Genomic DNA, 27,378 nt, shown 5'->3' with positions numbered 1-27,378 from the left:
TCTGCAAGCAGTATTTTCCTAGGAATTTTAGAGAAGCTGGACATACTTCACAGAGCGGAAGGCCAAGAACTATTCCAGTCTGATGATTTACTGAGGGGTTTATACTAATTAATCATCAGTGGGTAAATTGTTTGCACACAGGAAGGAAGTACAGTGTCTCTATGCTGTGATCTCCAAGGAAAATGGACCAAGTTTATCCACAAGAGAGTACTGCCTTGCCCTGGGAAAAGCACCTGTGCCCTCACTCCCAGCATGCACCATTTCTAAGTCATCCATACAGTCCCAACCCCTCTCCTTTTGTACTTTTCTCTTATTTGCCTATTTGATTGCTTATAAAATTGAGATTAGGGAGGGCTTTTCTTGGGGGAAAGTGCCCTCATTGGTCTCGAAATCGAGATGCCGTTTGTTTTTGTTTTGTTGGGGAGGGGTGGTTGAGTCATCTCCCTCCCAGCGAATTGCACTGCCAAGGACAAGAGGGGATACTGTTGTCAGGATGTGCAGGATTAACTGGACCGGGTATGCTGAGGCTGGGGTGCTCCCAAAAGGTCCGAGTACCCGGCTGGGCGCTGCAGCCTGCAACGCGCTGCTCCGGTGGGAAACTTCTTTTGCGTTTTCACAGTTTGAACAGATAGAGCAGAGGAAGCTGCATACTGAATGTTGGACTGGACTTGGAAATGAAGCCCTCGTTCTGTTCACAAGGAAAGGATTGTTTTTAGCCTGGGTCACTGCTATGGAGAGAGATTCCCCCCCCCCCAACCCCCCTGTAATGTTTGATACTTGAGGGAAAACAGCTGGGCCAGAGCACATTTGAATCGCCGCAAAATGGAATGGGATGCTGGGGAATATGGACCGTACTGTATGGCTGTAAAGGTCAGCTTTTTCCCTTGTCTCTTTGGAGGAATGCGGGGCCGTCCTCAACTTTGCCTCGGGAGCCCTCAGAAGGAGCTGGGGGAGGTGGAAGGGGCGGCTGGGATGTGGCAGGCAGCTCCAACAAATAGGAAAGAAGGTTTTTCGTTTTTTGTTTTCATTGCTTCCCCTTTTCTGCTCGCTGGTTTTGATTTTTTTTTTTTTTTGGTGGGGGGGAGGGGACGATGGAAAAAAATCAACAAAATTTTTGGTTTGGAGAAGTGGTTGATGACCATGTTCAACAGCGAGTCCCAGTGGGCCAGACAGAGGAGAAGCTGGTCCAAACCACAGCAGTGTAACTGGAATTACAGGGGCAGCTTGGGGAGAAGGTTCTGCTGGACTCGGGGAGGGGGCTGATGGGGCGGACATGCCCACGGTAGTCAAGGCCAAAGATGTGTACTTTGCCCTGAGATTCATTCTCGGCTATATTAGGCCATCCCAGGGTATGTGTAGCTTCTATAAACCTTGGGGGTATATTTGCTGATGTTCCCCGTTGATGTCCCGAGTTTGGCAGTGGGGCTGCGGATGTTTGGCCTTGGCTAAGAGGCCAGCTCTGCCAGCTTTGGGGGTGGGAGGTGGGGCGGCATGGCTCTGGAGCAATTAACTGATTAACTATTCTGTTTCTTTGCCAGTCAAGAGAACAGTCGGATGATGAGACCGAGGAGTCGGTGAAGTTTAAGAGGTTGCACAAGCTGGTAAACTCTACTCGAAGAGTCAGAAAGAAACTAATTAGGGTGGAAGAAATGAAAAAGCCCAGCACAGAAGGTAAAAAAAAAAAAAGAAAAAGAAAAAGAAAAAAAAAGTGTGGGGAGGGGGTAAACCTCACCCTGGTTCTTCGGAAAGAAATCACTTAGGGTCATATATTCAATAGAAACTGAGTATGATTTTCAAATAGGAAATGAATTGAGTTCTGGCGGAGGCCAACAGTTGTCTGTGTGCCAGCGGGTGATGCTCAGAGTGTTATGGAACGAAGGATCCTGGTGTCAAGTATTTTGAGCACTTTGTAATTCAGATGTGACAGAGATGGGAAATGGCTTGGATCTGAGGATAAAGTCTGAAGGTGGGGCACTGCTTTAAATATGAGCTTGTGCTGCTATACATAAACCCTCTAAGTTCTCAGTTTAAACCTCTCTTCCGAAGAGGGCTGGTGTCTGTAATGCAATAGATCTGGTGCAAATCTGATACCTAGTGCATCCATCTTGCAGAGCCACCTGACGGTCAAGGCACTTGATAGCCCTTCAAAGCCCCGGGGGCTGCTTGGTTCTTCCCCAAAACAATCGCAATTCTCTATTCAGAGGGGGCTTTAAGGACCTTCAGTTCTAAGGGGATCCCTACGAGCTGCCTGGGAAGGGGAAGCAGTAATGTCAAACAGAGGCATTAAAGGGGGATTATAGAAGGAATAGTAACCTTTGAATTATAATTATGAAGGCTTAATTTGTGACCTTACTCATTTTTTATTCATAATATGTATAAGCAATATAAAAATCGACCCCCCAAAAAAGATCAAATAAAACCTTAAAATTCTGGAGTGTAGTGGCAGATGCCCACACGGTTTATAAATCCCACTAACCGCGGGCTTGAGAGGGGAGCAGTATGTGCTATGTAGTGACACTCCGTCTCCACTCCACCTAGCAGTAAGGTTGGCACTCTGTCTCAACCCCACCCAACTGTATGATTTTCTTGTTTATAAAGTGATAGTGAGTAAACTGGAAAAATACTGGACAGCTTTAATAGGAAAAGCACGACTTGTTAAAAGTACTATGTGTTACAAGGAATTTCAAAAATTTTAACACACAGGTTTTAGAATTATTATTATAAAGGCCTTTTGATCCTTGTAAATAAAACCAAGTTGTATGCAAGAAACCAAATTTCCTTTTATTTTTAAAGATAATGGTTTCTTGTTATTATTAATGCTTTCTAATTCAGTTTGTTGCTGTACAATGATTTAATTCTTTAGGATAAAACTGAAGATGCTGGTAGCTGTAAAAGAAAGTGGGATGGGGAGAAAAAGAGGGGGTTGGCTAGAGAAATAAGCTTGATGGGTAACTTCATAAATGTGGGCCTACCTTTAATCTGGGAGCTTTATTTGAGTGTCCTTTGGTCTAGTAATTCTGTTTACAGTTGACTGTAATGTCGGTTTCTGCTGGCCAGCATTCTACTGTACAGAATCTACGGAGCTTTCCCCACATACCCGCAGGTCTTACTGAAGTGTGAACACAGAGAGGGAGGTTGTACTTTTGTAGAGAACCACACATAATCGCTAGCACCCAACCCTGAGTGTGCCTTGGGAAGCAAACCAAAATCCAGTGTCAGCCGTTGACAATCAGACAACAGGCTCACCCACCAGTGACATTAAATGAGTGTCACACTCTGTCCCGAGCCAGCGGGACTTGTCCTGTAGCAGCCTTTAATATCGCATACATCTTGATAAATCCAAATTTGCAGAGTATATCAATTCAAGTATGTTGGGGGTTGGGGGGTAGGGTCATGGCAAAACACCAGAAGAGGCAATCAAAGGTCAAAAGCAGTCACCTTAGATCACTTCCTGGTGGCCTTCTAAGTGAATCCATCTGAGTGTGGACTGGGCCTCAGAGATGGGCTTGAACTCAAGCTGCAAGGCTTACTCTAGAGTATGATGAGCTGGGAATACCATTCACTATCTCATTCATACCACCAAAATGGTTGTGTGCATGTGACTGTCTGTGTGCATGAAAGCACATGCTTGTGCGCGTGCGTGCGTGCGTGCGTGCGTGCGTGCGTGTGTGTGTGTGTGTGTGTGTGTGTGTGTGTGTGTGTGTGTGTGTAGCTCAGAGTGTCTGCCTGCCTCCAGCCTCCACATGACCAGGCTCTGGCTGGCGGAAGGACAGGGAGGTGGGTCAGGCTCCTTGGGTTGTGAGATGTTTCTCTTCCCCAGTGCTCTTGGGCTTACAGAGATTTGGTCAAGTCACTGATTGCCTGCATGCCTATGCGGCTGGTAAGGCAGATCATAATCCCTTTATGGAGATGCATTCTGCATGCTACACGTTTCTTCCCCACACTGGAGAATGGATGATCCCCTTTACTATGCCATCTCTAGAATACCCACCAGAGGCAGGCACTTACTCTTTTCATCTGGAAGGAGACCGAGATAAAGGAGCCAGGGAACTTCCTCAAGGCCACTCAGCCGGCCAGCCCCCTCTGGACATCCTACCACTCAGGAGAACTAATGACTTCCCCTCCTGCCTTGACTCTCCTGGTATAGCCTGACATGGCAGCCCCCCACCCCCATAGTATTAAGCATGGGCATTGTTTGTGCCTGTTGTCTGTAGATGCAGCCTCCTTCCTGCAGTGCACCAGCACTTTTAAGGCAATGCAGAATCATCGGCTTCTGTGTGGTGCCTTTTAGCATAAGAAGAAGCTTCAAATGTCTCTTTTTATTAACTTAACACCCACTAGAACTGTATTGGGGCATCAGCTAAAGAAAAGTAGGTGTTGTGACAGAGAGGGCTCGGAGCGAGAACCAGACACCCAAGGTCCTGGAGCTATGGTTGAAGACCAGAACTTGTGTAAAGCTGTACCTTTGCATGAAGTGGTCCCACATTCTCACCTCTCCTTGGGTATTCTGATCTCAGCTTAGACAAAAAGGCCCTTGTGAATGAGGCAGGTTACAGCATGCGTGTACGGGGGTGGGGTGGACTGGGGGCTCCCCGGCTCACCACACCTGCCGAGCCTTTTGATTAGAAGAGGGCAGGAGAGGAGTACTTTATTCAGGGATCCCAGGTCAGGGCTGGGCTTCTGGGCTGCCTCTCAGACATGGACAGTGGAGCTTACACTGCATGGGGCCAGCTCACAAAGGCTGACACAGCCCCTTTGGAGGCATTTCCTAGTCGCCTCAAAGCTCCTTTCCAGGGTAAGGCTGCACATGTCAGGAGCATGTGTGACCCTGCTAGCAGTGCCTGATGGTTGTCCCCCAAACACTCTGGAAGATGTTCGGACCACTGATGAGTGATACCTACTTAGAGAGGTGGACAAAGCCCCCCCCAGGCCTCCATGGAGCCTTTCCGGACTGTGTCACTTAGACTTGTCATGAATCTCTTCCACCTGACGGGCTTAAAATAGCCATATTTATTCACTGCTGGGGTACCTCTGCCACGAGGCCGGGCCTCCTTCAGTCTTAACCCAGTTGCTTCTTTCTGGAAGCAGGGAACAATCTTTCGAAGTTGCTGTGTTTACTTGGGAAACCGTGAGTGCTGTGGGTCTCCATACTTATTAGGGGTCTGGAGGAGAAAGGAGGAAACCGCTCTCACATTTGTGTACTGTCTGTGGTCTGGCTAAATCCTGTCTGACCCTGGACCTTGCTCTAAACTGTCCCAAAAGATCCTTAGACATTTCTTTTGTGAACTTGGGACTAGGTGTCATTTTGATTTCTCCTTCATTCGTCCTTCCTTTCCTGCCACACATTTCTGGACATGAATGTGGAGCTGGTCTTAAGTAGGATTTCATGCTACAATTCTTCCATAACTAATAGCCGCCAATTAGAAAAGGTAGCCATTTTTAGAATCTCCTAGAAATGGGTGCCATTTTTATCACTTTCCCCTCTCCCTTTCTCCCTGACGCTTAACCATCCATTGCTGCCCTTGTCCCAGCTAGGATGTACAGTGCTGTCTGTCCTTCTGTCCCAGGGAGCTTTGTTTTCCCCTACGCCCCTGTTCAGCTGGTGGAAATCTGCAAGGCTCCAATGTTTCCTTATAATTAAGGGATGCAGCCAGTTGGGCTCTACACCCACAGCTTGACCTAATTCCTCCCTCACATCTGTTCACATAACACATGCAGAAAAGAACTTGGCTCTCCTGCCAGCACATCCAGGCCTTTCCACTGGGCTCCAGAGGCCTTGGCTCGGTACCTGGCCCCAGAGAGAGCTTCAAGGCCTGGAAGCCTGAGCCCAATGGAACACTTAGTGAGCTGCCTGCGTGTCAAGGCCCTTAAACGCCCTGGCTGTTTCCTCGGGGGCTGGGTGGATGGGACTATCTGGCTGCAGTCACTCAGTTCCCCTGGCTTTTTTTGTATTTGGCCAGTCAACTGGAGACCATTTGTCAGTCACAGTTGCAAGTATAACCCTTTACTGTTTTCCCCACCCAAACTCTCTTGGAGATTTAATCACTTAAATGGCATATGTACCAATAAAAAAAAAATCATTATTTGCCACATGGCATCCATCACACTCCAACTCTAAAAGCCACCAGAGCTGACATAAAGGAGGGCCTTTCAGGATGGGGAAGACCTTTCCTGGCTTCCACTTACAAACCACGCACTTACAAACCACGGTGGTGATTATCGTGCAACGCTAATGTATCTCATAACGATGGGCCTTGATTTCTGCAAATGGGTTTTTTTAATAGGTCAAGGGAGATGTTGGTCTACAAACTTGTTTTGGAGGAAAATAAAAGATACCACAAGTTTCTCAGCTCTAATTTTGTAGTACTGGGTTTGGATGGAAAGCCTCACACCTATGCTAAAAGCTGAATAAATCCTTCCTACCTTTCAGCTATATCCCCATCTGGTCTTGGGTTGGTTTGGTTTTTAGCATCAGAGTCTCATGTAGCTTAGGTTGGCCTTGCCTGTATTTAGCAGGGGATGACATTGGACAGCTTCACCTCCCAAGCTGGGCGTAAAGACATGAACAGTAAAACCAGCAAGCTTTTATTTTGAATCTCATTAAGTTAGCCAAGGTTGATCTTGAACTTGCCATCCATCCTCTGTCTGCCCAGTATCCGGGATTACAGACTGATGCCACCAGGCCTGGCACCTCACAAATGTGTAATGCTAAGCTTTCTTGAAACAAGACAATGTAGTTTAATTACCTTCTTTGTTGCATGCACACTGACATGTAAGTCATGTTTATGAAGAAGATCGTAGGGCAGGTAGTGAGAATATTACCATTGACCATGTGAGATAACGTGTTTTACAGATATAGACAAAGGTGTATGGGACAGTCACTCACAGGAGACCTCGTGTCGGTTCCCTTCCAGGTGGAGAGGAACACGCATTTGAGAACTCCCCAGTCCAAGATGAAAGATCCGCACTCTACTCTGGAGTGCACAAAAAGCCGCTTTTCTATGATGGCTCTCCTGAGAAACCTCCAGAAGATGACGCAGACTCTCTCACCCCATCTCCATCATCCAGCAGCCTGGATACGTGGGGAGCTGGCCGGAAGCTGGTCAAAACCTTCAGCAAAGGAGAGAGTCGTGGCCTGATTAAGCCCCCTAAGAAGATGGGGACGTTCTTCTCCTATCCAGAAGAAGAGAAGGCCCAGAAAGTGTCCCGTTCCCTCACAGAGGGGGAAATGAAGAAAGGTCTTGGGTCTTTGAATCACGGGGTAAGTACCGATGGCGTTTTCTTCTATGACAACCATCGGCGCAGGCACCACTTTCTGGTGTCCCTGGAGGAGGTTCAGAGTATCCGTAAGCAAATCCGATTGAAGAAAACGGATACTAATTACTCCTGTTCCAGAACTTTTCTCTGCCAACGTCCCTCCAGAAAAGGAGTGAATGGCACCACCTGTGACCTGCTGCCCAGGCCGAAGCCCAAGGCGGGCGGCGGCTGCGGCTTCCCTGGCAGGAGGGGCCGAGGGCGCACCTCGGTCAGCGAGTTCAATATCACCTACGTGGTGGAGCGGAGCCTCTACAGCCACCTGAACCTGACCCAGCTCGTGCGTCCTGCCTCGGACAGGATGCTGAGCAAAGCCGAGAAGCAGGACCTGAGGAGGTGCCTGCTGGAGGAGGATGAGGAGGCAAAGAGGAAGTGGGCTGCCACGGTGGACCGCTGTACTAAAAGGGTTCTCTTGAGAATCCACCAGAAGTCTGTGAGTCGCCAGGATGGTCGTGAGGAAGGCCTTGTCATTTCCGTGATGTGTAGTCAAGCGTTATGGCCTCTCTTCTCGCAAAGCTGCCTTTCTTCAACTCACCATTTCGGGGTCCATTCTTCTGTCACCCTCCGATTTCTCACCCTTCTTCTTTCTAGAGCGGTGCCTTTTTCTTATTTCCATCTGCCCTCTGGCCAGCTGAAGCTGTTTGATATTCTTAACTGAAACTAAACCTTGAAGTTGATCTTCCAAGGGTGCATGGGTAGGCTTTGGCTAACTTGTAGAAGTAGCTGTCTTTACACACCTGGCCATCTTGTCACTTGACCCCAAAGAAGCTGATTCGAATCAGAAGGACGTTGAACCCTGGAAGAGATGCCTGCCTTTTCCATTATTGAAAACAATAAGAATGAACTGATGGACAGTCTGCCATCACCATCCTCAAGTGCGTTTCTTTAATAGTAGAGCTAGCCAGAAAGTTTTTACATCTAAGAGAGGCAGGGACAAGGGGGGGTGGGGAATCACTTAACGCCTTTTTGTTTTAATTAAACCAATTCAATATTTTTACTCTTTTAAATAGAGGATTTGGCATGTAGGAATGCCCTCGGTTGCCACACAGATTCTTGTGCAGAGCAAAGTAAAGGGCTCCCTTCTATGATTGCTTGTTTCATGAATTTTTGTTTTTTCAGTTTTCATATTGAAGGACCATGGAAGCCTAGTTTAGCTTTTCCTTTCAGAGAGTGACTTAGTTTGAACTTGAAAGTATAGATATTCCCCCTGGATTCCTACCTAACTTGGAGTTTGCACAATGGCCCATGTAAAAGGGGACAGAGTGAGGCGGAGCTGGCATTGCTGAGCTCTGGCACCTTGCTTAATCCCCCCGGGGCCGCTGGCCCAGAGCCCCTTTGAATGATCTGAAAGAACCTGTGGGGAAGAATGGGCTTCCATGGTCGCTTTTCCCAGGGTTCCTTCGCACTCATGAATAGGATGCTCTTGTCCAGAACTGTATAACTGTAATTTAAATTCATGCAACTGAGTTCGGCTTTTGTGAAAACGAAGACGGATTGGCCACCGCCATCCTTCAAGTGACCTCCCCTGGTTCTCAGAGGATCTGTGGGTCTTTCCTCGCATTGGGGTTTTGAAAATAATTCCCATGTGTGTTGACTTCCGTCCTAGATTTTACTTTCTGCCTTTTCCCATCCTTATGAGCCTTATAACACTTTTTTTTTTTAATTATGCTACTGGTCTGTTGAGGAAACTTTACTTCTGTCTCTTTCTGTATCCTGGCAACAGTGTTTTGATTTTTCTGGTTTGTTTTGTTTTAATATCAGAATTTTCTCCATCACCCATTCATTCAGTCTCTGGTGCGCTCTAACCTCCATATCTTTTGTAAAACACTGGGCTTGGTGTCAGGATTGAGCCAGGTTCATCTGCCAGCTGGCCTCCAAACATCAGCACCACTCACTAACGATGGCACTATGAGCTGGAGACTTTTAATATGCTAAGAGCTGAAGACAGTACTGGGCAGTTTTAATACCCAAATTAGAAATCTGTGCATAGCCGCTCTTGTGAATACAGTTGTATAATTAGAAAAAAATAATTTCCTCATTACTTGGACAACATAGGCTAAAGTCAATGTCTTAAGAGTAGAAAGCGATGGGCATTTTTGATTGGCTCTCTTAGTTTGTACTGGGCTTGAGAACCCACGGCCTCATGCATGCTAAGTAAGTGCTCTACCACTGGGCTACACTCTCTTATTTCTTTTCGTCTCTCACTTAAAATACTCCTTTCCATTCCCTTTGTCTTTCTTCACTTTACCCCAAAGTGCACAGTTTGCTTTAATCTTCAACCTAGAACTTTTTTGTCCTTCAGAGATGCCATACTTGCTTGACCAAACCTCGGGGAAATGATAACGCTTTAAATTCACTAGAAACAGTCACGTGTCTTGCTTTTAATTTTTATTCATTCAAGTTTTTTTGTTTGTTTCAGAACACAAACTTGCATGACATTTTGGATTCTTGTCCCTTTTAAATTCAGCCCCATTCCAAACATGTCCTCAGTGCATGCTCATCCCATTGGCTCACTCTCTTCATCCCAAGCATCAGTCAGAGAACAATTTTTATAATTATCTGTACAAGCGATGAATGAGCAAAAAATTTTTTTGCTTGTGCTTCATTGATGTAGATCACCAGAGCTCAAAGATTTTTTTTTTCATTGTTCTTTTTAAAATTGGTTTTTCCTCCTGGAGGAGTGTGGTGCTCTCAGGAGACTGGAGAGCTTCCTCCGCTTAGTGTTCCATGCTTGTTAGCCATCCACTGACGCAAAGGAACCTGCCTCAGATATCTTAGCCTACAACTTGGAGAGATTCTGAAAACTGGTCCATTCTTCACGCCTTTTACTGTGGGGCATAAATGCATACAGCAGGCACATGAGAACCTAAGCAGGCTTCTAATTTATTACAGTCATCGTTTCCACATAAATTCCTTGTGCGTTATTTCATGCGCATCAGAGGAAAGCATGCTGGGCCCCAGTGTTACAGGAGATGTTGTCATTTAACGCATGGACGTGCAAAAGCCATACAGTGATCAGACATCTGGGCGCCACCCTGTGCCTGTGAAGCCCTGAGTCACAGGAAAAGAACTAGAGTAAAGTCCCTGCCTTTGCAAAACTGAGAAAACGCATTTGGCAGCACAAGCTATGTGAGAAAGTTAATGTTGAAAATTTGCCTTGAGAGGTGGCCACGATAACCCTTCCTGGGTAGGTGAGCTGTGTTGGTTTTCTGTAGGGAAGTCTTTCTTGCTTGATGGACTGGATACAAGCTAGTTGACTGTAAAGAAAGCAAGGCTAGCTGCTGATACTTAGTATAAATTCAGCTAACTTCCACTGGAAAGGGAACACATAGGATTATTGAAAGCAACACTGTTCCTGAGAGGCGGGGGGGGGGGGGGGGGGGGGGGGGGGGGGATGGCTCCAAATCCCTTTTCTGCTCCTCTCACTTGCCACCAGTGCCACCTCCCTGTATGGCCCTTTCCTGAGGGCTTTGCTTTTACTATTGAACTCCACAGATTATAAAACCCAGAACAAAGTCCAACCTCTCTTTTGCACGTTTATAGTCTTGACTAAGCCTACTAATCAAAATGAGCTTGCAACCTCTCAGCAGAACCAAAAGGAGACACCACAGAGTAAACGAATCTCCAGGGTGTCTGCTTTATGAGCAGCCATGCGCTGTCATCAAATATGTGATATGAAATAGTATCTCAATGCAGAACCCCAAGGTCAGAGAGCCTTAATACTTGAGCTGTGGTCCCACAGCAAGTAAGTAGCAGAAGCAGAAGTTGAATCTATGTGCAGGGTTAAAAAGCCGACTCATTTTCTTCCCACACTGTATCTACTTCTTGGTGCAGTCCATTAATATAGGTCTAAAGTATAGCTGGTTAAAAGAAACAGTGCTTAAGTATGTATCCTGCCTTTTCTCCATCTCTCCCGTTTTGTGGCTGTCGCTGAGCAGCAGGTCACACAGAGCATCAGAGCCCAAATACACCATTCAGGTTTTCTTACCAACTGCGTTTACAATCTTACTTACAACCAGAACTTAGAGTGCTTCGGAGAAAGAAGACCAGCATGGGCGTCCAATGAAAAAAAAAATTTTTTTAATTGCTAGAAAGAAAAGAGAAGTCAGATACAAGTTCCAGAAGCAGAAGATCCTAGAAGTATAAGTAGTTTCACAAATTTTGAAACCAACTTAAAAGTACAATGAACTCTTCATCCATTTTTATAACAGCATTTTTTTTCCCCTGCTGAAAGCACAGTGTGTAGCCAGTGACAGTCAGTCAATGTGGTGCCACCCTCTGTGAGAAGAGGGGTTTAACTAATCCAGAGCAACAGTTAGATGGGAAAGTTATCTGCATTTTTGGCCAGGATTGGTGGGGGCATTCAGTGAGGACCCCCTGGTGGCCTGACCAGGTGCCTGTAAATATAACCACCACGCCTGGCCCTGGTGTTTTAAAACTAAACAAGACAAAAATAATTCAGAAAGGCCTGCTGTCCACGGCAGAGCCCAGCACTCCCTAGAGAGGAGAGGGAACCTTCCTGCACTCCATTTGAAAAGGTTTATTTATTTATTTTCTTAGAGTCCCTGGCTTTGCAGATTAAGGGACTTTTAGACCCCTAGTGGCCTGAGCAAACACCAAATAAGAAAGGTCTCATGTTTCTCCTCCTCATGTCTCATGCCCTCCTGCCATCCTGTACGTGTATATGTGACTCAGAGGTGCTTCGCACCCGGGGACACGTGTTGGGGTGTCTGTGGCGGCTACGTGAGCGTAACTGGATTGTCTCCACCCTCCCCCTCATTCCACAGAGAACTTGCAGTTTTGGTGGATTCGACCTGACAAACCGTTCTCTGCATGTTGGCAGTAATAATTCTGACCCCGTGGTAAGTAGGCCACAGAGCAAAGCGGTGGGTACGGCATTGCAGTGACCTGGGTGCCAAGGGGTAGGTTGTCCCCACCCTCCTACCCCTTAGTGTCTTGGAAAGTTGATTCCAGCTTTGCACAATGGTTCCAATCAGTATTTGCAAAGACACTCTGATGCTCCCAATCTTGAAGACAGTCTGCTATTCCTCCATGGAATGGCTGATGACCACCTGTCCCTCCCATCTTCTTGGGGCACCTTTAGTTCCTTAGTGCCTTCTCTCCAGGGTTCTGTAAGCAACACACACAGATTCAGCTCCTATGGCACATAAACTTTGTGCCTATGAGCTTTCCCTTCTCCCCAGCTTCAGTTGCCCATGAAGGGCATGATGTGAGGCATCCTTGAGCAGTCTTATTATAGCATGAGTGCATGGACCACCAAAGCCTGCAATGAGGGTAGGTGTTCTCATGTGAGCTATCCTGAAACAAGCCCAGTTTTCTTGGTATCAAAGCAAATCAGGGCCTTGATTACCAAGGTTAATGAGTCCTCAGATAAGGGCCAGGACACCATGGGAGTGTTTAAAGTTCCCTAAAATGCAGTCCCCGAAGGAATAGGTTTCAAGGAATATATTCAAGGCAGAATATTAAAGGGACAAGCTTTACATGGTTTTGCTTGTCCCTTAAATATTCTGCCTTGAAACTATAAAATGAAGAGTTCATGCTTTGTAGTTGTTATAATCTAATGTCAGCCAAAATACACATCTGTGAGATATGAAGTGTTACGGAATTTCCTGCAAGATTTGAGCTGTTTTATTTGGGCATTAAATTTTATTGATTCATAAGCCAATAATTTTATGTTGTCAGTTTTTAAAAACACAGAAGTCCCCTCTCACCCACCCATCCTGTCTTCAGAAGGATTTTTTTTTTAATGCAAAATAGAATGAGAGGTGGCTACAGTCTAGCTTGTTCAGAGAAACAAATTGCACTTTTTTTTTTTTTTTTTTTGGTTTTTCCAGACTGGGTTTCTCTGTATAGCCCTGGTTGTCCTGGAACTCACTCTGGAGACCAGGCTGGCCTTGAACTCAGAAATCCACCTTCCTCTGCCACCCAAGCGCTGGGATTAAAGGTGTGCGCCACCACCGCCTGGCCAAATTACACTCATAAGAGTTGGTCATCCTCAGCAGTTCTGTATAGCTCGATAGTGCCCTCACGCCCACCTTCTGCCATGGGGATGGGTCAATATGGACCCCTCCATTCTCCCCAGCTGCTGAGGCTACCTGGACATTGGATCCTCTAGGTCCTTCTTCACTGATGAAATGCAGCCTCTCAAGTGTTTTTAAATGGTAGGGGGAAAACATAATTGGAAAAACATGTACTAAGATTAAATAAAATAAAAAGTGCCTCAAGCCCCAGTACAAACAGGCAAACAAAATTCTTCTTGGTAGATTTTAATTCCTAATCACAAAGATAAATAAAGCCTTTGCTCTTATTTATGTGACGCTCCTGGGGAATGCTAATATTTTTTCTGAGGTCTAGTACATTAATGGTTTGAGTAATGGAATTGGTTTGTAGCCTCATCTCCTAGGACTAATGGCATTTATGCTCCGTTTTACAGGGTAAAGAGGGAGATTTTGTGTACAAAGAAGTAATCAAATCCCCTTCTGCCTCCCGCATCTCTCTCGGGAAAAAGGTGAAATCAGTGAAAGAGACCATGAGGAAGAGGATGTCTAAAAAATACAGCAGCCCGGTCTCAGAGCAGGTACGTGGCCATCTTGCCGAGATCCACGTTCTTGCTGGGGATGGTCTGTCTTGGCTACTGAATGGTGTTATGAATGTGTGTTCCTTGGCATTAACTGTTCGCTAGACCAGGTTTGCGTAGAAAAAGCGGGCAGTTCGAGAAGCACTCATCAAGCGGTTAGGGCTTTCCAGACGGTGTTCTCGGTGCTGGGAATATAAAACACAGGCCCTGTGTATCAGTGACTTTTCTGGTCACTGCATCCAAATACAGGACAAAGACAACTGAGGGAAGGAAGCTCACAGCTTCAAGACATGGTGCATCAAGGCAGGCAGGTAGTGACTTGAGTCAGTGGGTCACCTTGTGCCCACCAGCAGGAAGGGGACACAGAGATGTCTGCTGGTGCCACTCAGGCTCCTCACTCCTTTGTATGCAGTCGAGGACCCCAGCCTGTGCAATGAGGTCACCCACCACAAGGAAGAATTCTAGGAAACCCATCACCGGCACTCCCGCAGGCTCATTTCCATGGTGGTTCTAAAGCCTATCAGATTGAGCAGATGAAGGCTCGCAGCAGGCCCTCCACTTCAGAGAACCGAGGACAGGGCCACATTTTTACAAAAGAGGTTCTTAGTGTGGCAAGCATTACAACCACGAGAGAATAAAGCTAGTGGGTGAATTTAAGCACAACGTGGAGTCAAAGGATACTTTTCTATAATACCCTTGTTATTAATTACCTATCACTGGGTGCTTCCTCAAAAAGAACCCTTCGGAGTTAGAGAGATGGCTCAGTGGTTAAGAGCACTGGCTGCTCTTGGAAAGGACTCAGGGGTGATTCCTCGCACCCACATGGTGGCTCACAGCAGTGTATAACTCTACTTCCAAGGAATCCAGTGCTCTCTTCTAGGCTGTGCAGGCACCAGACGTACATACATACATGGAGGCAAACACTCATACACCAAAATTAAAAATTAGTAAATCCGTTTTTTGTAAAGCGGTGCTTGTCAGCTGTCTTTTCAGATATAGGATACACTGTTCTAGAGGTATACGGCAGATCTGAAGAGGAATTTTACGCAATCCTTTCTGGCTACTAGATTCCATCAGTCATTCGGGCTTGCATATGGGGTGAGAGGAGAGGCCGTCTCACTTACTGAGATTATATGTCATCAGTAGGATATGAAGCTGATGTCTCGCTGGCTCTATAGAAAACAACCTTCATCATTAGAAACATGTCCAGTTTCTGTGTTAACTGCGCACGTGGAAGGAAGGACACTTGGAGGTCTGAACTTTGTTATAGCTTTGACCTTTGGTTTCAAAACCTCCTCCTCTGACACACTCAAGCTGAGAGCCCGCTTGAAATATAGAAGGAATGTTGTTGCTCCGGCTAGCCAATAAAACCGGTTGGGACAGCAGGCATTTTTGCTCAGCTGCTGCCCCCTGGTGGCTAAGCCTGTCCTTCCAGTCACTCAACAACTGATAGAAACTGATAGAAACACTCTGGTCAATTGTTTCTAAGAAATATGCTTTTTCTTAGTGTAAATATTTTCCCCTTAGCGTTAATTAACTGCCCTTTGATTGTACTTCGGAGTATTACATTAAGAGTAGACTGAACTCGATCTACATTTGAGGCCCAGCTTGTTCCTGGTGTACTAAGTCCCAAAGCCTTTAGCAGTTTTTATACATGGTAAACAGAGTTTTCCTAGAAAATTTAAGAATACCTGTTTGAACTTTAAAACAATTTGGGATTACTTAATAAGCAGTACTAAGGGCTACATATTTAGATGTAAACAAAGGTTTAGGCTTAAAGGGAGAATATTGGGTGTAAGATCAAGCGTGGGTATAAGGATCGATTTGACTGGTAAAGTTGAGGACCGAATCACCAACTAAAGAAAGCGTCACCTTTCTGCTTAGAAAACTCAACTCTGCTCAAACTGTTTCAGGACTCGGGGCTCGATGGAATGCCCGGCTCCCCCGCCTCAGTAAAACCTGACTCTGAACACATGGACAAGCCTAAGCTCAAAGCCGGGGGCTCCGTGGAAAGCCTTCGGAGTTCTCTGAGTGGCCAGAGCTCAATGAGTAAGTATGGTTTGTAATGTGTCATAGCATCCTTTTGGAGTTATAGTCAGATGTTCATTTTCGCCTCAAATGAAGGCAAATCAAAGACGATCACCCAAGCACTTGCCCTTAGATACTATTATAGATTCCTTCAACCGTGGTGCAAGAGAGAAATGTTTTAGTTTTGATTGTTGAAGGTAGGAAATTTATCTCTGAGGAAGAACCTACAGAATAAGCCAAAGGTCAGAGTGCATGAAGATGACCAACATAATACAGGGGCCTGGGCCAGGGAGCAGAATCCTAAATGCTCCTGATACAAATACGACCCAGCTGCCCCGGGATCAAAGGAACCTGGTGTTGGCCAAACAACAAGGAAGAGGAAGTGAAGTGCAAATTCAGAACTTTAAGTTGTCTCTCTCAGACAAGCACTTCACATCTAGGGTTGTTTCCCCCTCTGGAACACAAGGAAGAAGTGGTGTACTCCATTCTAGCTGTGTGCTATAGACAAAGGCCAGGGCGTACCACACTGTAGCATCCTCCCCTGGTGGGTCTGAGTGTCCTGAGGATTCCCGTCATAAGGACAGAGTGCTGGTCAAGTTAGGAACTGGATTAGGGTAACAGAAGGCTCACGCATAGGCCTGGCTGTGGTCCTGTCAGAGTGCTGTGGCTCGTAGCTTCCCTTCCAGGGCCTTAGCTGGTGCACAGTCCTGTTGGTGCCTTTCCTCTTGCCACCTGGGAAGGCTGTGTTTAATCCCCCGTGCTTCCTGTTCTCCCTGTCCAGGTGGTCAGACCGTGAGCACCACGGATTCCTCCACCAGCAACAGGGAGAGTGTCAAGTCAGAAGATGGTGATGATGAAGAGCCACCCTATCGGGGTCCCTTCTGTGGGCGTGCCCGAGTGCACACTGACTTCACCCCCAGTCCCTATGACACAGACTCTCTGAAGCTCAAGGTAGGCTTGTCCTTCATCTTGGCCAGCTAACCCAGGCCCTCCTGTCTCCCGGGAAGGGCTTCTCTCTTCTCTGCCAGTGGATGCTGGACTCATCATATAGACTGGATCTTGTTTCAGCCACACTGGTCTCCTTTTTAGTGAAAATAAAATAGAACCAGACTGTGATGAAGGATGCAGAAGCTGTGTAATAGCTCTCTCACTTCCTCCCCTGGCTTTACCCTTTGACTCCAGCATCCTTCTAGAACTTCTGTGCCCCTCCTTCTATGCTTTCTTTATCTAAAGGGAATATCTCTCTCTCTCTCTCTCTCTCTCTCTCTCTCTCTCTCTCTCTCTCTCTCTCTCTCTCTCTCTCCTTCTCTCTCTCTCTCTCTCTCTCTGTGTAAAGAGATGTTTATGTGGGATCTAAAGATGCAGTAGGACATAGTTTATAGGTTATGGCCTCAGGTTGGGAGACACCCTCTTATAACTGGAGGCAAGGATTCCAACAGCCAAGGTAGGCAACCTGACTGCAGCCGGCTTGACCCTGCTGCATAGGAGGTGAGAAGGTTGTGACTTGGGGTCAGTATGGCATTTAGCACAGTTAAAATATCAGGTCAGCCGTCCGCCAAGCTCCCAATCGTGTCCTGTCTCGGTCCCTCAGAAGGGTGACCTGTGGCGCTGGGGTGATGACTGAGTCAGCACCATGCTCGAGCACCAAGCATGAATAGCTACCTACGTTCATATCCCCAGTGCCCACGGAAAAGCCAAGGATGGTGGTGTGCCCCTGAAAAACCAGTGCTGAGGAGATAGAGACAGTGGGGGATTCTCTGGAGCTCATTGGCCAGCCAGTCTAACCAACTGATGAATTCTCAAAAAGTAAGATGGGGTGTGCAAGGGAGAAAAGCATTGGCCATCTACTTCCAGTTGCCACATGTGCACACAACATGTGTACATGGCACACGTGTATAAACGGATGCAGGATTAGGTAGGAAGGAAGCTGGGACTGTGACCCTGACCTTGTGGCGTTTCGCCAGTCATCCGAATTACGTCATTGCTCAGGCTTAGAAATCTGCCTAACGGAAAGATCTTTGTTCCCCGGGCCACAGAAAGGAGATATCATTGACATAATCAGCAAACCCCCCATGGGTACCTGGATGGGCCTGTTGAACAACAAAGTCGGCACTTTCAAGTTCATCTATGTGGACGTGCTAAACGAGGAAGAGGAGAAGCCCAAACGCCCTACCCGGCGGAGGAGGAAGGGAAGACCATCCCAGCCCAAGTCTGTGGAGGATCTCTTGGATCGGATCAACCTGAAAGTCAGTCACTCGTTGTTACTCTTGTCATACATGTGTCCTTGTCGCTTGTCCTCTGTCTAAACTGGGCGAGTGACCTACGTCACCTCGCAAGCGTGACCCACTAACGTTACGAGGATTCACTAGAAATAGTTAGCAGTATTCTAGCGTTACCTTGCCTTTCACTAAGGGCGCCAACGCAGCTATAAGCCCTAGATCAGAATTTGCTTTTTGGGAGGGCTCTAAACAGAATCCCAGGTGTTCTGCTCACAGCCAGCTCCATGGGACCATGAGGCACCTGCCTTCTCAGCTCTCCCTGCCTGTGTCTCCCAGCGTCTTCTGAAAGAGTATGGCCACAGTGGTGGATTCTAGTTTTCAACTTATAAAACGTCTTGATCCTGAGAAATCGATAGGATTTGCTAAGTTGGATTTTAGTAAGCCTTCTCCCACTCAAATGCCCAGGGAAGCCTGCTCAGCACAGGCCAGGCGGCGATAAAGGCATTGGTTCCTCCTTAAGCCATTTGTGAGTGAGCCTGTCCACCGCTATCTGCCTACTAAGCCGGAAGGCGGGGAGGCCCACCCAGAATATATTATGAGTGACCCTCATCTCTTGATGAGCATGAGAAGGACTATGGGAAAATACCTGAGGGGTCTGAGGCCAGTTGTGTGACGTGGGTCACGTGGCTGGGCCACGGACTCACTTTGATCTTCTCGCTCTGCCTCCCAGGAACACATGCCCACCTTCCTGTTCAATGGCTACGAAGACCTAGACACCTTCAAGCTCCTGGAGGAAGAAGACTTAGATGAATTAAATATCAGAGACCCAGAGCACAGAGCAGTTCTCCTGACGGCAGTGGAGCTGTTACAGGAATATGACAGTAAGCTCCTGCACATGCGCGCTCGTGTGCACATACACACACTGCTGGATGCACAGCAGCATTATCATTATGATTATTATTGGCACCAACGAGCCTCCAATATGCTGTCATCATGTGCTTCGGGTACCTGGAGTACTCAGTTGGTCTTGTTCTTTTCAAAGCCATTCGTATTATGACAAAACATTCACAAAGCAGACTTGCCTGTTAATGTGTATGAAAAGAGTGTCAGGGGCTTTCTCAAAGGACCAGTAGGTTCCTCGTTGTTCCCTCTGGAACATGCATCCATTAAAAATCCCTAGGTTGGCCTGGAGAGATGGCTCAGCAGTTAAGAGCACTGACTGAGGTCCTGAGTTAAATTCCCAGTAATCACATGGTGGCTCACATCCAACTCTAATGGATCTGATGCCATCTTCTGGTGCGTCTGAGGATAGCTACAGTGCACTCATGTACATAAAATGAATAAATAATTCTAAAAAAAAGGGAGGGAGGAGAGAATCCCTGGGTTAGGTAGGGAGAAAAAAAGGCTGACCATTTAGGAGTCTCTGCCCATCTAAGGGTTTATTATTTTCCAAAGCATGGGTTGTTTTCTTACTGAATAGGCTTACTAGTGAATAAATAAACCCATCGATTTCCAGGAAAGTAGGAACTGCTTTTCTGAAGTGGTGTGTGGAGCAGGAGTTCCCAAATTCAATATGGGGGCTTATTCTTTATACTGTGTACACAGAATTCAGGACATTCATGGGGTTTGTTGTGTCCCTTGCTGTTGCCCTGCTAAGCCAGGCTTATCATGGTCTTTATTCTTCAGTCTGACATAAAAAACAGTCTTGAGTATTCATCACGGAGGATGTCTCCTTTCCAGTTCTTAAATCCAAGTGCTTCTCCTTTGTGTGCTCTGCCTCCAGGGTGTCAGTAGCCAGTGGATTTCTGTCACTGAAAGACACATCAAAACCAGGGGTACATTAGAAATGGTCTCCAACTTAGGGTTTTCTTGCTTTTCGAAGCCAGGAAAGCAATGCACAGTTGTGAGAAACTATACTTCGAATTTTGGTTCCTGTTCTTTTTCTAGCCATGCAGTATGCAGTCTTCACACTTACACTGCTGAGCAATAGCAGTGCGCTGGAACCTGGTCAACTCTGAGACTGTTGACAGGTAGCGGCTGACACTCTCCAGTGTCCCAGATTGCTAAATAGTCTGTTCAGTGGGTTAGGGTAGTTAAGTGCATCTTAGCTTATAATATCCCAGCGCACTATTGTAAACTGAGGGACATTTGCATTTACTGGTTACATAAGACCCAAGAGAAAAAGGAGCAACTGTATTGGTAAATTCACTCTTCAAATTATTACCAATAGCAGAGGAACGCTATCGATAGAAGTCTGAACCTTAGACATGGTGGTTAATTGTGAACTTGACATCATTGAGACCATTTAGGGGAAAAGCCTTTGGACACTTCTGTGAGGAAATTATCTAGAATAAATTGGCTTTGGAGCATGCCTGTGAAGGATTGTGTAGGTGAGGTGCATTTAAGTGTAAAGACCCCATCTTTGCTGTTGGAGTCACCATTGCATAGGCTGGGGTCCTGGACTGAAGAGAAGAGAATGTGAGCTGTGTATTAACTTTCATCTCTCTCTGCCACTAACTGTGAATGCCACGGGCCCAGCTGCTCAAGAGCCTGCACCCATGGTTTCCTCACCAGGATAGACTTCACCCTAAATCCCCAATGCTGCTTTTTTTTTTCTTTTGAAACATGGTTTCTCTGTGTTGTCCTGGCTTGTCCTGGAACTCACTCTGTAGACCAGGCTGGCCTCGAACTCAGAAATCCACCTGCCTCTGCCTCCCAAGTGCTAGGATTAAAGGCGTGCACCACCACTGCCCAGCCCCATGCTGCTTTTTATGAGAGCATTTTCTCATGGCATCACAAGAAGTCACTAATGGAGTCCGTAAACAGGCAACCTTCAGGTCTAGGCTTGGAGGGTGCCCTCTTACCTAACATGCTGCTTTGTGACTGGGTCTCTGTAGCATTTGATTTGCTAGAGAGGTAGATCAGTGTTTCTCAACCTGTGGGTTTTGACCCATCTGGGAGTCAGGTGACCTTTTCCTAGGAATGGCCAAAGAACATCGGAAAACACAGATATTTATGTTATGATTCATAACAGCAAAATTACAGTCATAAACTAGCAACAAAAATAATTTTATGGTTGGGGGTCACCACAGCATGAGGAACTGTATTAAAAGGTCACAGCCTTAGGAAGGTTGAGAACCACTGCTCTAGAGAAACCCTGGGGTCTCTGGCCAGGCTATGTGTGAGCAGCCTGCCTAGTGACTGGCTGCTACAGCAGACCTGCCCCATCAATATGAATTAATGTAGAACCATCTGTTCTTCTGAACTGCATCTGCTCCGTATTATATGTCGTTTACTCTTTACGGAGGACAGCTGGCTTATATATATCATCCATTACATTTCCTGTTTCATTTAGATGTCAGAAGAGCAAAGCTAATTCCTGCATATAGTCAGGGATCTAAGCCTAGTGTGACATAACACATTGGCTTAGTCCCATCGTCCTACGCTCAGATCCTAAGATTTGTACCAGAATCATTTCATAGGATGCAGACTCCTTGTTCATAAATCCCATTTTGGGTCTATGCATTTGCACTGCTTGGGATTTCTCTGATATTTACAATGGTATTTCCTTTTATTGATCTTGAAACAAAGGTTTCAGGGGCTTAGCGGCTCTAATTCCTGATGAGAGGCCACATCCAGATGTAGCCTAATGATGTAAGACTTTCCATTTAATGCAGTTAAATTCATTGTATTTAAGAAATACTTCCTCCAAGTACCTCAGTAACTTAGAGAAACACAGTAGTGTTCTGCCAGACTCAGGTTGTTTGCAGTAGAGAGAGACCCAGTGAGGTTCTTGAAGATATGAAGGGATATCTTGAAGTTTTCCTAGCTTATATTTCCACTGAAAGTATTAAGTATAATTCCAGCATCACTTGGAAGCCAAACCTCCCCAGCGTCTCCACAGACGAGGAATGGTGGTCGGCACGCAGCCTTCCGTTTGGAAGTGTCTGACCACCGCCATGGACACAGCTCAGTAAAACAGCCTTTAGAAGCTGGGCGTGGTGGTGGCTGCCTATAACCTCAGTTCACTGTTTCCAAGGGAAGTGAGCAGTGAAGCTAGTGTGGCAGGATGACTCATGGTTCCAGGCTAGCCTTGGCTACAGAGAGAGAAAGAGGACCCTGACTCAAAAGAGGAGGTGCTATTTATTTTTGTAAGACTCTTAATTAAAGATTATTTAAAGTATGCAGGAAGTATGGCGAGAAATAAAATGGATGACTGGTCTATGGTGTAGGAAATATGGTAAGCCTTTTGAAGGGGCTTCTCTCCAGGAGCCCTAGTCTCTCTCCTGATGCCTTAGAAAAGCGCCTTCTCGAAACCATTTGTGTGCCCTTATATGCTTTTGATGTTTGAGGACCTCAGTGTCAATGCATGCTCACCTATGCATGCTCACATGTGCGGGTGGGTGTTGGAGGGAGAGGCCGTTCAGACCAAGCATGCTGAGCCCCTTCAGGTCGTGACCAAGTGGGACTTGAGCCCTTTTGATGATGACAGTTGGCTTATTCCTTGTGGTCTTGTTCTTCCTACATTGGCATTGAGGCTAGTGAGTGTGAAAGAAGAGTCTAGACACATGAAAGAGTCACTTTTCTCTCTGGCGAAGGTGGCGGCTCCAACCCCCCCCCCCCCCCCCCCCCCCCCCCCCCCCCCCCCCCCCCCCCCGTCAGAAGTCTTCCTTAGGACAGTCCATTGCATCATGGTTCTTGGGCACTGGTGAGATCCTTCCCTTTTCTGTAAGAACAGGACCTAGCATTGCCTGGTAAGGCTGGGGTCCCACAATGCACTTCTCAGCAGCAGCATGGGTCATGTTTCTCTTTTTGTAGCCTCTAGTCTGCAGACTGCACTGCTGCTGCTCTGGGACACAGAACTGCTACCACCAGGGACCAATGAGTGGTCCTTTCACAGGGTACTCAAGGACGCTCAAAGCTCTCATTTCCAAGGATCGTTTTCCTAAATAGCATGCTAGACAAGAGCAGAGGCCAATCCAAATCCGCAGGCTCATCCAAATACAGGATGAGTACATGACCATAGAATGTCCTAGTTTGGGGTTGTTTTAGGGGGAGGGGTGGGATTTGCTTCTAATTTGTTAATTTTCCCACTAATCATTTGACAATTAGCATTCTTTGTAGCTATAATTTAAGAATGTGTTCGGACACCCTCTTTGGCATTGTACATGTTATAGAGTGCTTTCCCTTTGAGACATACAGACAGGAAGTGGAAAGGTGGTGGTGGGACTCCTCCAGCACATGCGTGCCATGGTAGGCACCCCTCAGCCCCTCCACACGTTCATTTTGATTTCCTGAGAAAAGGCATCATAGTTCTGGTTTATGGATTGATTGATTGATTTTTCTTTGTGTGTGTGGCTGGGGTGGGCAGGTGAGAGAAAGAAATTAAAGCCATTTGTCTTTGCAACTAGCCATTTTATGTAGAAAAAAAAAATGTTCTCCTGGTTTTCATTTTGTGTGACCAAGGGCTTTCTCTACATAAGTGTCTGAAGATGCTCTGGGTGAAACCTCCTTGTCCTGGGCTCCCTCTGTAGAAAACACAGCTGCTGGGAATTGACCACTCACGTGGCTTTTCGTGGGATGTTTTCCAGGAAGACTCCCTAAGCAACATAGTTAACTTGTCTCCTGATCCTTCTCCCACCATTACTGAGGTCCAGTTGACAAATACTGATGCTACTTTTCAGAGGAGTTGCTCAAGCTGGAGCTGTTCCATTTGCACTGGCCAGCCACTCTGCTTGCCAGTCAGAGGGTCTTCTGAACCCCTTCCACACACTGGATACAGGGAATAGAAATGCTGGCCCAAGGCAGTGGGAGAAGGGTAAGCTTTGAACATTGCAGAAGACAAAAGTTTTGCTTCCCCTCGCAGAGGGGTCTGTTCCCCCGCCAGCCTTCCTTCGGCTGAGGTAATACAACTGGCCACATTGTTACCATAGGCTAACAGTACTCCCCAATACTTACAAAGCAACATTCCATTTGACACTTTTATATAAGCTCCCAAATTTGGAAAGCCTGTAACATAAATGACTCAATATCCAAGTCTTCCAAGTACTGAGAAGCACTTGACTGTACCCGCCTTGTAAAGGCCCCATTCACACGCACTGCTTCTGACTGATGGTGCTGTCTCTCAGAAGGGCCCTCCTCCAGCCCCACAGTAACACACTATCTCTTCTCTCCCCTGTGGCCTCGGTCTCCCACTGTTGTGGTAGCTTGGGAGCTATCAGCCTGTTCCAACCCTGGTTCTTTCACCAAGCTTATTTTCACATGGTGGATACATAACTTGAAAGAGAGGTGTTCTGATCCAGGTAGCTTGTTTGTTCTTTGTCGGTTGGTGTTTGGTTTTTGTTTAGTGCAGCTTTCACATGTGCCAGTTATCAGAGGATGAAAAATCTAGCTGACTTGGGGGCTCCTTGTGACACAATGCTGTGCATTCATCCTCCAGGTAACAGTGACCAGTCTGGTTCTCAGGAGAAGCTGCTGGTGGACAGCCAGGGCCTGAGCGGACGGTCCCCACGAGACTCCGGATGCTATGAAAGCAGCGAGAACTTGGAAAACGGTAATGTTGGCCCAGACCGCCAGAACCTGCCTCAGTGTCTCCTGATTTCAAGTGGCTCCAAAGGCTCCATTCTTGTACGGAGATGAAGCCAGTGGTCACCTTTCCATTTCTGGCCTTGTCCCCCACTATTCTTCCGATAGCCTCTGCTTAGTCCTCCTGGCTGCCATGTGCTATGCTTATAAATTCTATCTAAAATACCTGCAGCCATAAAACCTAAATTGTGTGTCTCCTGTGCCCTTTTCTTCACATGCTAACCACTAACAGTTCAGTGCTGGGACCGATTAGGCCCACAAGGAAAACAATTTGCCAGGTAGGCTATCCATCAAGGGCACCCCGGCAGCCGTATGCTGTGGCCGCACAGCCCGATTCCAGAGGCAATTACCCCTAGAGAGGGTGACAAGAAGGCCACGTGTCTTATTTGTGGCTTCTATCTTATAACAGTTGGGAAGCCATCAATATGTGACTCCCAGAGCCTCTCCCATCCTAGGCCAAGGTCTTAACAGAATAAAGCAGAAAGGTTAAATGGCAGGGTGAGTCTGTGGCTTCCTCTTGAGTCCCCCAAGTTTCCATCATTACAAGACTGGAAGCAGTGGCGAAGGGTTTATGCTACCATCACGTTCATCTCTGTCGAACACTGGAAGGCTCTAGCAACAACACACCCAGGTTTCACGGCCTCTGGTGGCTCCTGGGATCCCACCCAGTCGTTAACAAGTTAGGCTCGCTCTTAGCATTTACTGAAGCAATCCATAGGTTGCAGTTTGTCAGTGGGTTGTGAAATCAGTTAATGACCCTAGATAACAGTTTTCTAGGACACAATAGAAAATCACCAGCACATTTCATGAGGGAAGGCTGAGTACCATTAGTGGAGCTCACCACTGTAATCTTTGTTTCAGATATGTGTGTTAGGTGGTGGACATAAAGAAGTTGTTTCTTAATGTCAATCATACTTAAAAAAAAAGTGTGAGAGAGTTATTTTGGGTTCCAAGATAAGGTAAATAAAGGCTTGAGTTCAAATTCTTATGGTACAATCAATCAATCATACTTTTAGAGCGAGCCCTCACCTCTGCATCGATACCTGGGTGCATTGCCTACCTCACACTGATAAGCATATTGGGAACCTAGAAATTTACTCATAAGCTCTGCCACCCAGAATGTTCTGTCAGTTTGGGAAGATAACCCAGGTCCTCTGATGCTTAACATTTTAGATAGCCTTGGTTGAAACCACGCAAAACACATCCAGGAGTCCGGCACTTCGTCCTTTTTAGCAAACAGAAAATCCTTGGGTACATTTGGAAGGCTTTTTGTTTGTTGGTTTATTTGTTGTTGTTAATAACTTTCCTATAGCTGAAGCAGTCAGGTAAAGTTAACCCCAGCAGTGCTGGGTTAGTAAGGAAGAAAGGTAGCAATGTCAAAGGGTCTAATGCCCAGGAGAATTCAGTTATATCTATTGAATTAACTGAATTAAATAAACTGATGAGCCCTCCTTTGATTTCAAGGTGAACTCAGAGCTCTCCCTATATGAAACCGAATGTGAACCTGGCATTGATACATATGGTTCATATTGGTAGGTAATAAAAGAAGAAAACATTTCTAAATCCATTTGCGCTCAATGGATTTTAGTAAGAAGGAGTTTTCCATCTCAACTGATTTTGGGGCTTTTTTATGATGTGCTCTGTGAGATCTTCCTCCCTTGCAATTACCTGTAGTGATTCTTCTGTTAGTAAGAAATGTAGCCAGTACATTCAGAAGTAACAGTAAACTAGTATCTCAACAGAATAGCAACCTATTAAGAAAGAGCTAGCGTCCCTGTTGATCAGTGTAGAAATCCAGGTGGGCAGAGTTTGCAGTGTGAACTTCCTAACAGAGGCCACACACCATTTGGCTGGGTCTCTGCTTTGCAGGGCATAAAGTATTTCATATGCTGATGTGGGTCTCATCAGAAGGATGGCCTCATTAATAAAATGTCCAGTTGAGGAGAGCGCTGTTCTCAGCAGCCAGCCTTAGGGTCTTTGGGCTTGGCCTGCAACCCTTCATGTTATCAGTTTGAGGTTTGAGTGAGCTTAGAAAGCTGAAATACTGGGAGAAAACTCTTTCTCCCTGCTGATGCAGGGCCCAGACACTTGGAATGCCAGAGCCTCGGGCCTTTTCTTTCTGTTCCATTTCCTTCATCTAGATTGCCTCACACAGAGGTGGTTGTTACTATTGTTGTTGTTTTTATCAAAGAATACCTTCATTTGCCCCAAAGCAGCTATTTCCCTTACTGAGTGGGCGCCATCCAACCCATTTTCTTACACTCCCTATCAAATTGGCCTGCAGCCTGATTTCTCCCTGCTGCTGCTGCTTATATTACAGCCAAAGGGTCATGTTACTAATAGGGGAGAGTCAGGATTCTAAATTGAAATGCCGAATTTGGGATGTTTACTAATAGATTAGCATTAAAAAAACCTCTTAGTTATATTAATAACTTACTAGCTTTTCAGAGATTAGACACAACCATTTCAAGCCTCGTGAAGATTCACAGTGTTTACGTCTTTTTCTAGAGTAACTTAATCACATGGCTCAGATATTCTATTACCCGGAATATTCTCAGGTTTATCAGACTAGCTACTAACACAGCAAATGTCTTATTAACGAAAGAGGAGACAAAGCACCGTGTGTGTGTGTGT

General features: G+C 46.3%; 1 protein-coding gene across 8 annotated transcripts in view; it reads left to right on the top strand.

The window, feature by feature from the left end:
• Sash1 (SAM and SH3 domain containing 1) overlaps window positions 1-27,378 on the top strand; it is a 314,087-nt gene that overhangs the window by 278,494 nt on the left and 8,215 nt on the right. For 5 of the 8 annotated variants that reach the window (XM_031380357.1, XM_031380358.1, XM_031380356.1 and 2 more), the window contains 9 exons: window positions 1,539-1,671; window positions 6,915-7,747; window positions 12,102-12,176; window positions 13,769-13,912; window positions 15,826-15,961; window positions 16,722-16,891; window positions 17,977-18,186; window positions 18,890-19,040; window positions 24,599-24,712. In XM_031380357.1, coding sequence (XP_031236217.1) covers window positions 1,539-1,671; window positions 6,915-7,747; window positions 12,102-12,176; window positions 13,769-13,912; window positions 15,826-15,961; window positions 16,722-16,891; window positions 17,977-18,186; window positions 18,890-19,040; window positions 24,599-24,712 — 1,966 coding nt within the window. Of the gene's footprint in view, window positions 1-1,180; window positions 1,202-1,538; window positions 1,672-6,914; window positions 7,748-12,101; window positions 12,177-13,768; window positions 13,913-15,825; window positions 15,962-16,721; window positions 16,892-17,976; window positions 18,187-18,889; window positions 19,041-24,598; window positions 24,713-27,378 lie in introns of those variants that run through there. The other 3 variants (XM_031380359.1, XM_031380364.1, XM_031380363.1) reach the window with 2 other exon arrangements.

This window comes from Mastomys coucha, unplaced genomic scaffold (assembly GCF_008632895.1).
Source record: "Mastomys coucha isolate ucsf_1 unplaced genomic scaffold, UCSF_Mcou_1 pScaffold2, whole genome shotgun sequence".
Taxonomy (NCBI): Eukaryota; Metazoa; Chordata; class Mammalia; order Rodentia; family Muridae; genus Mastomys; species Mastomys coucha.
This window is presented reverse-complemented; position numbering and strand designations above follow the sequence as displayed.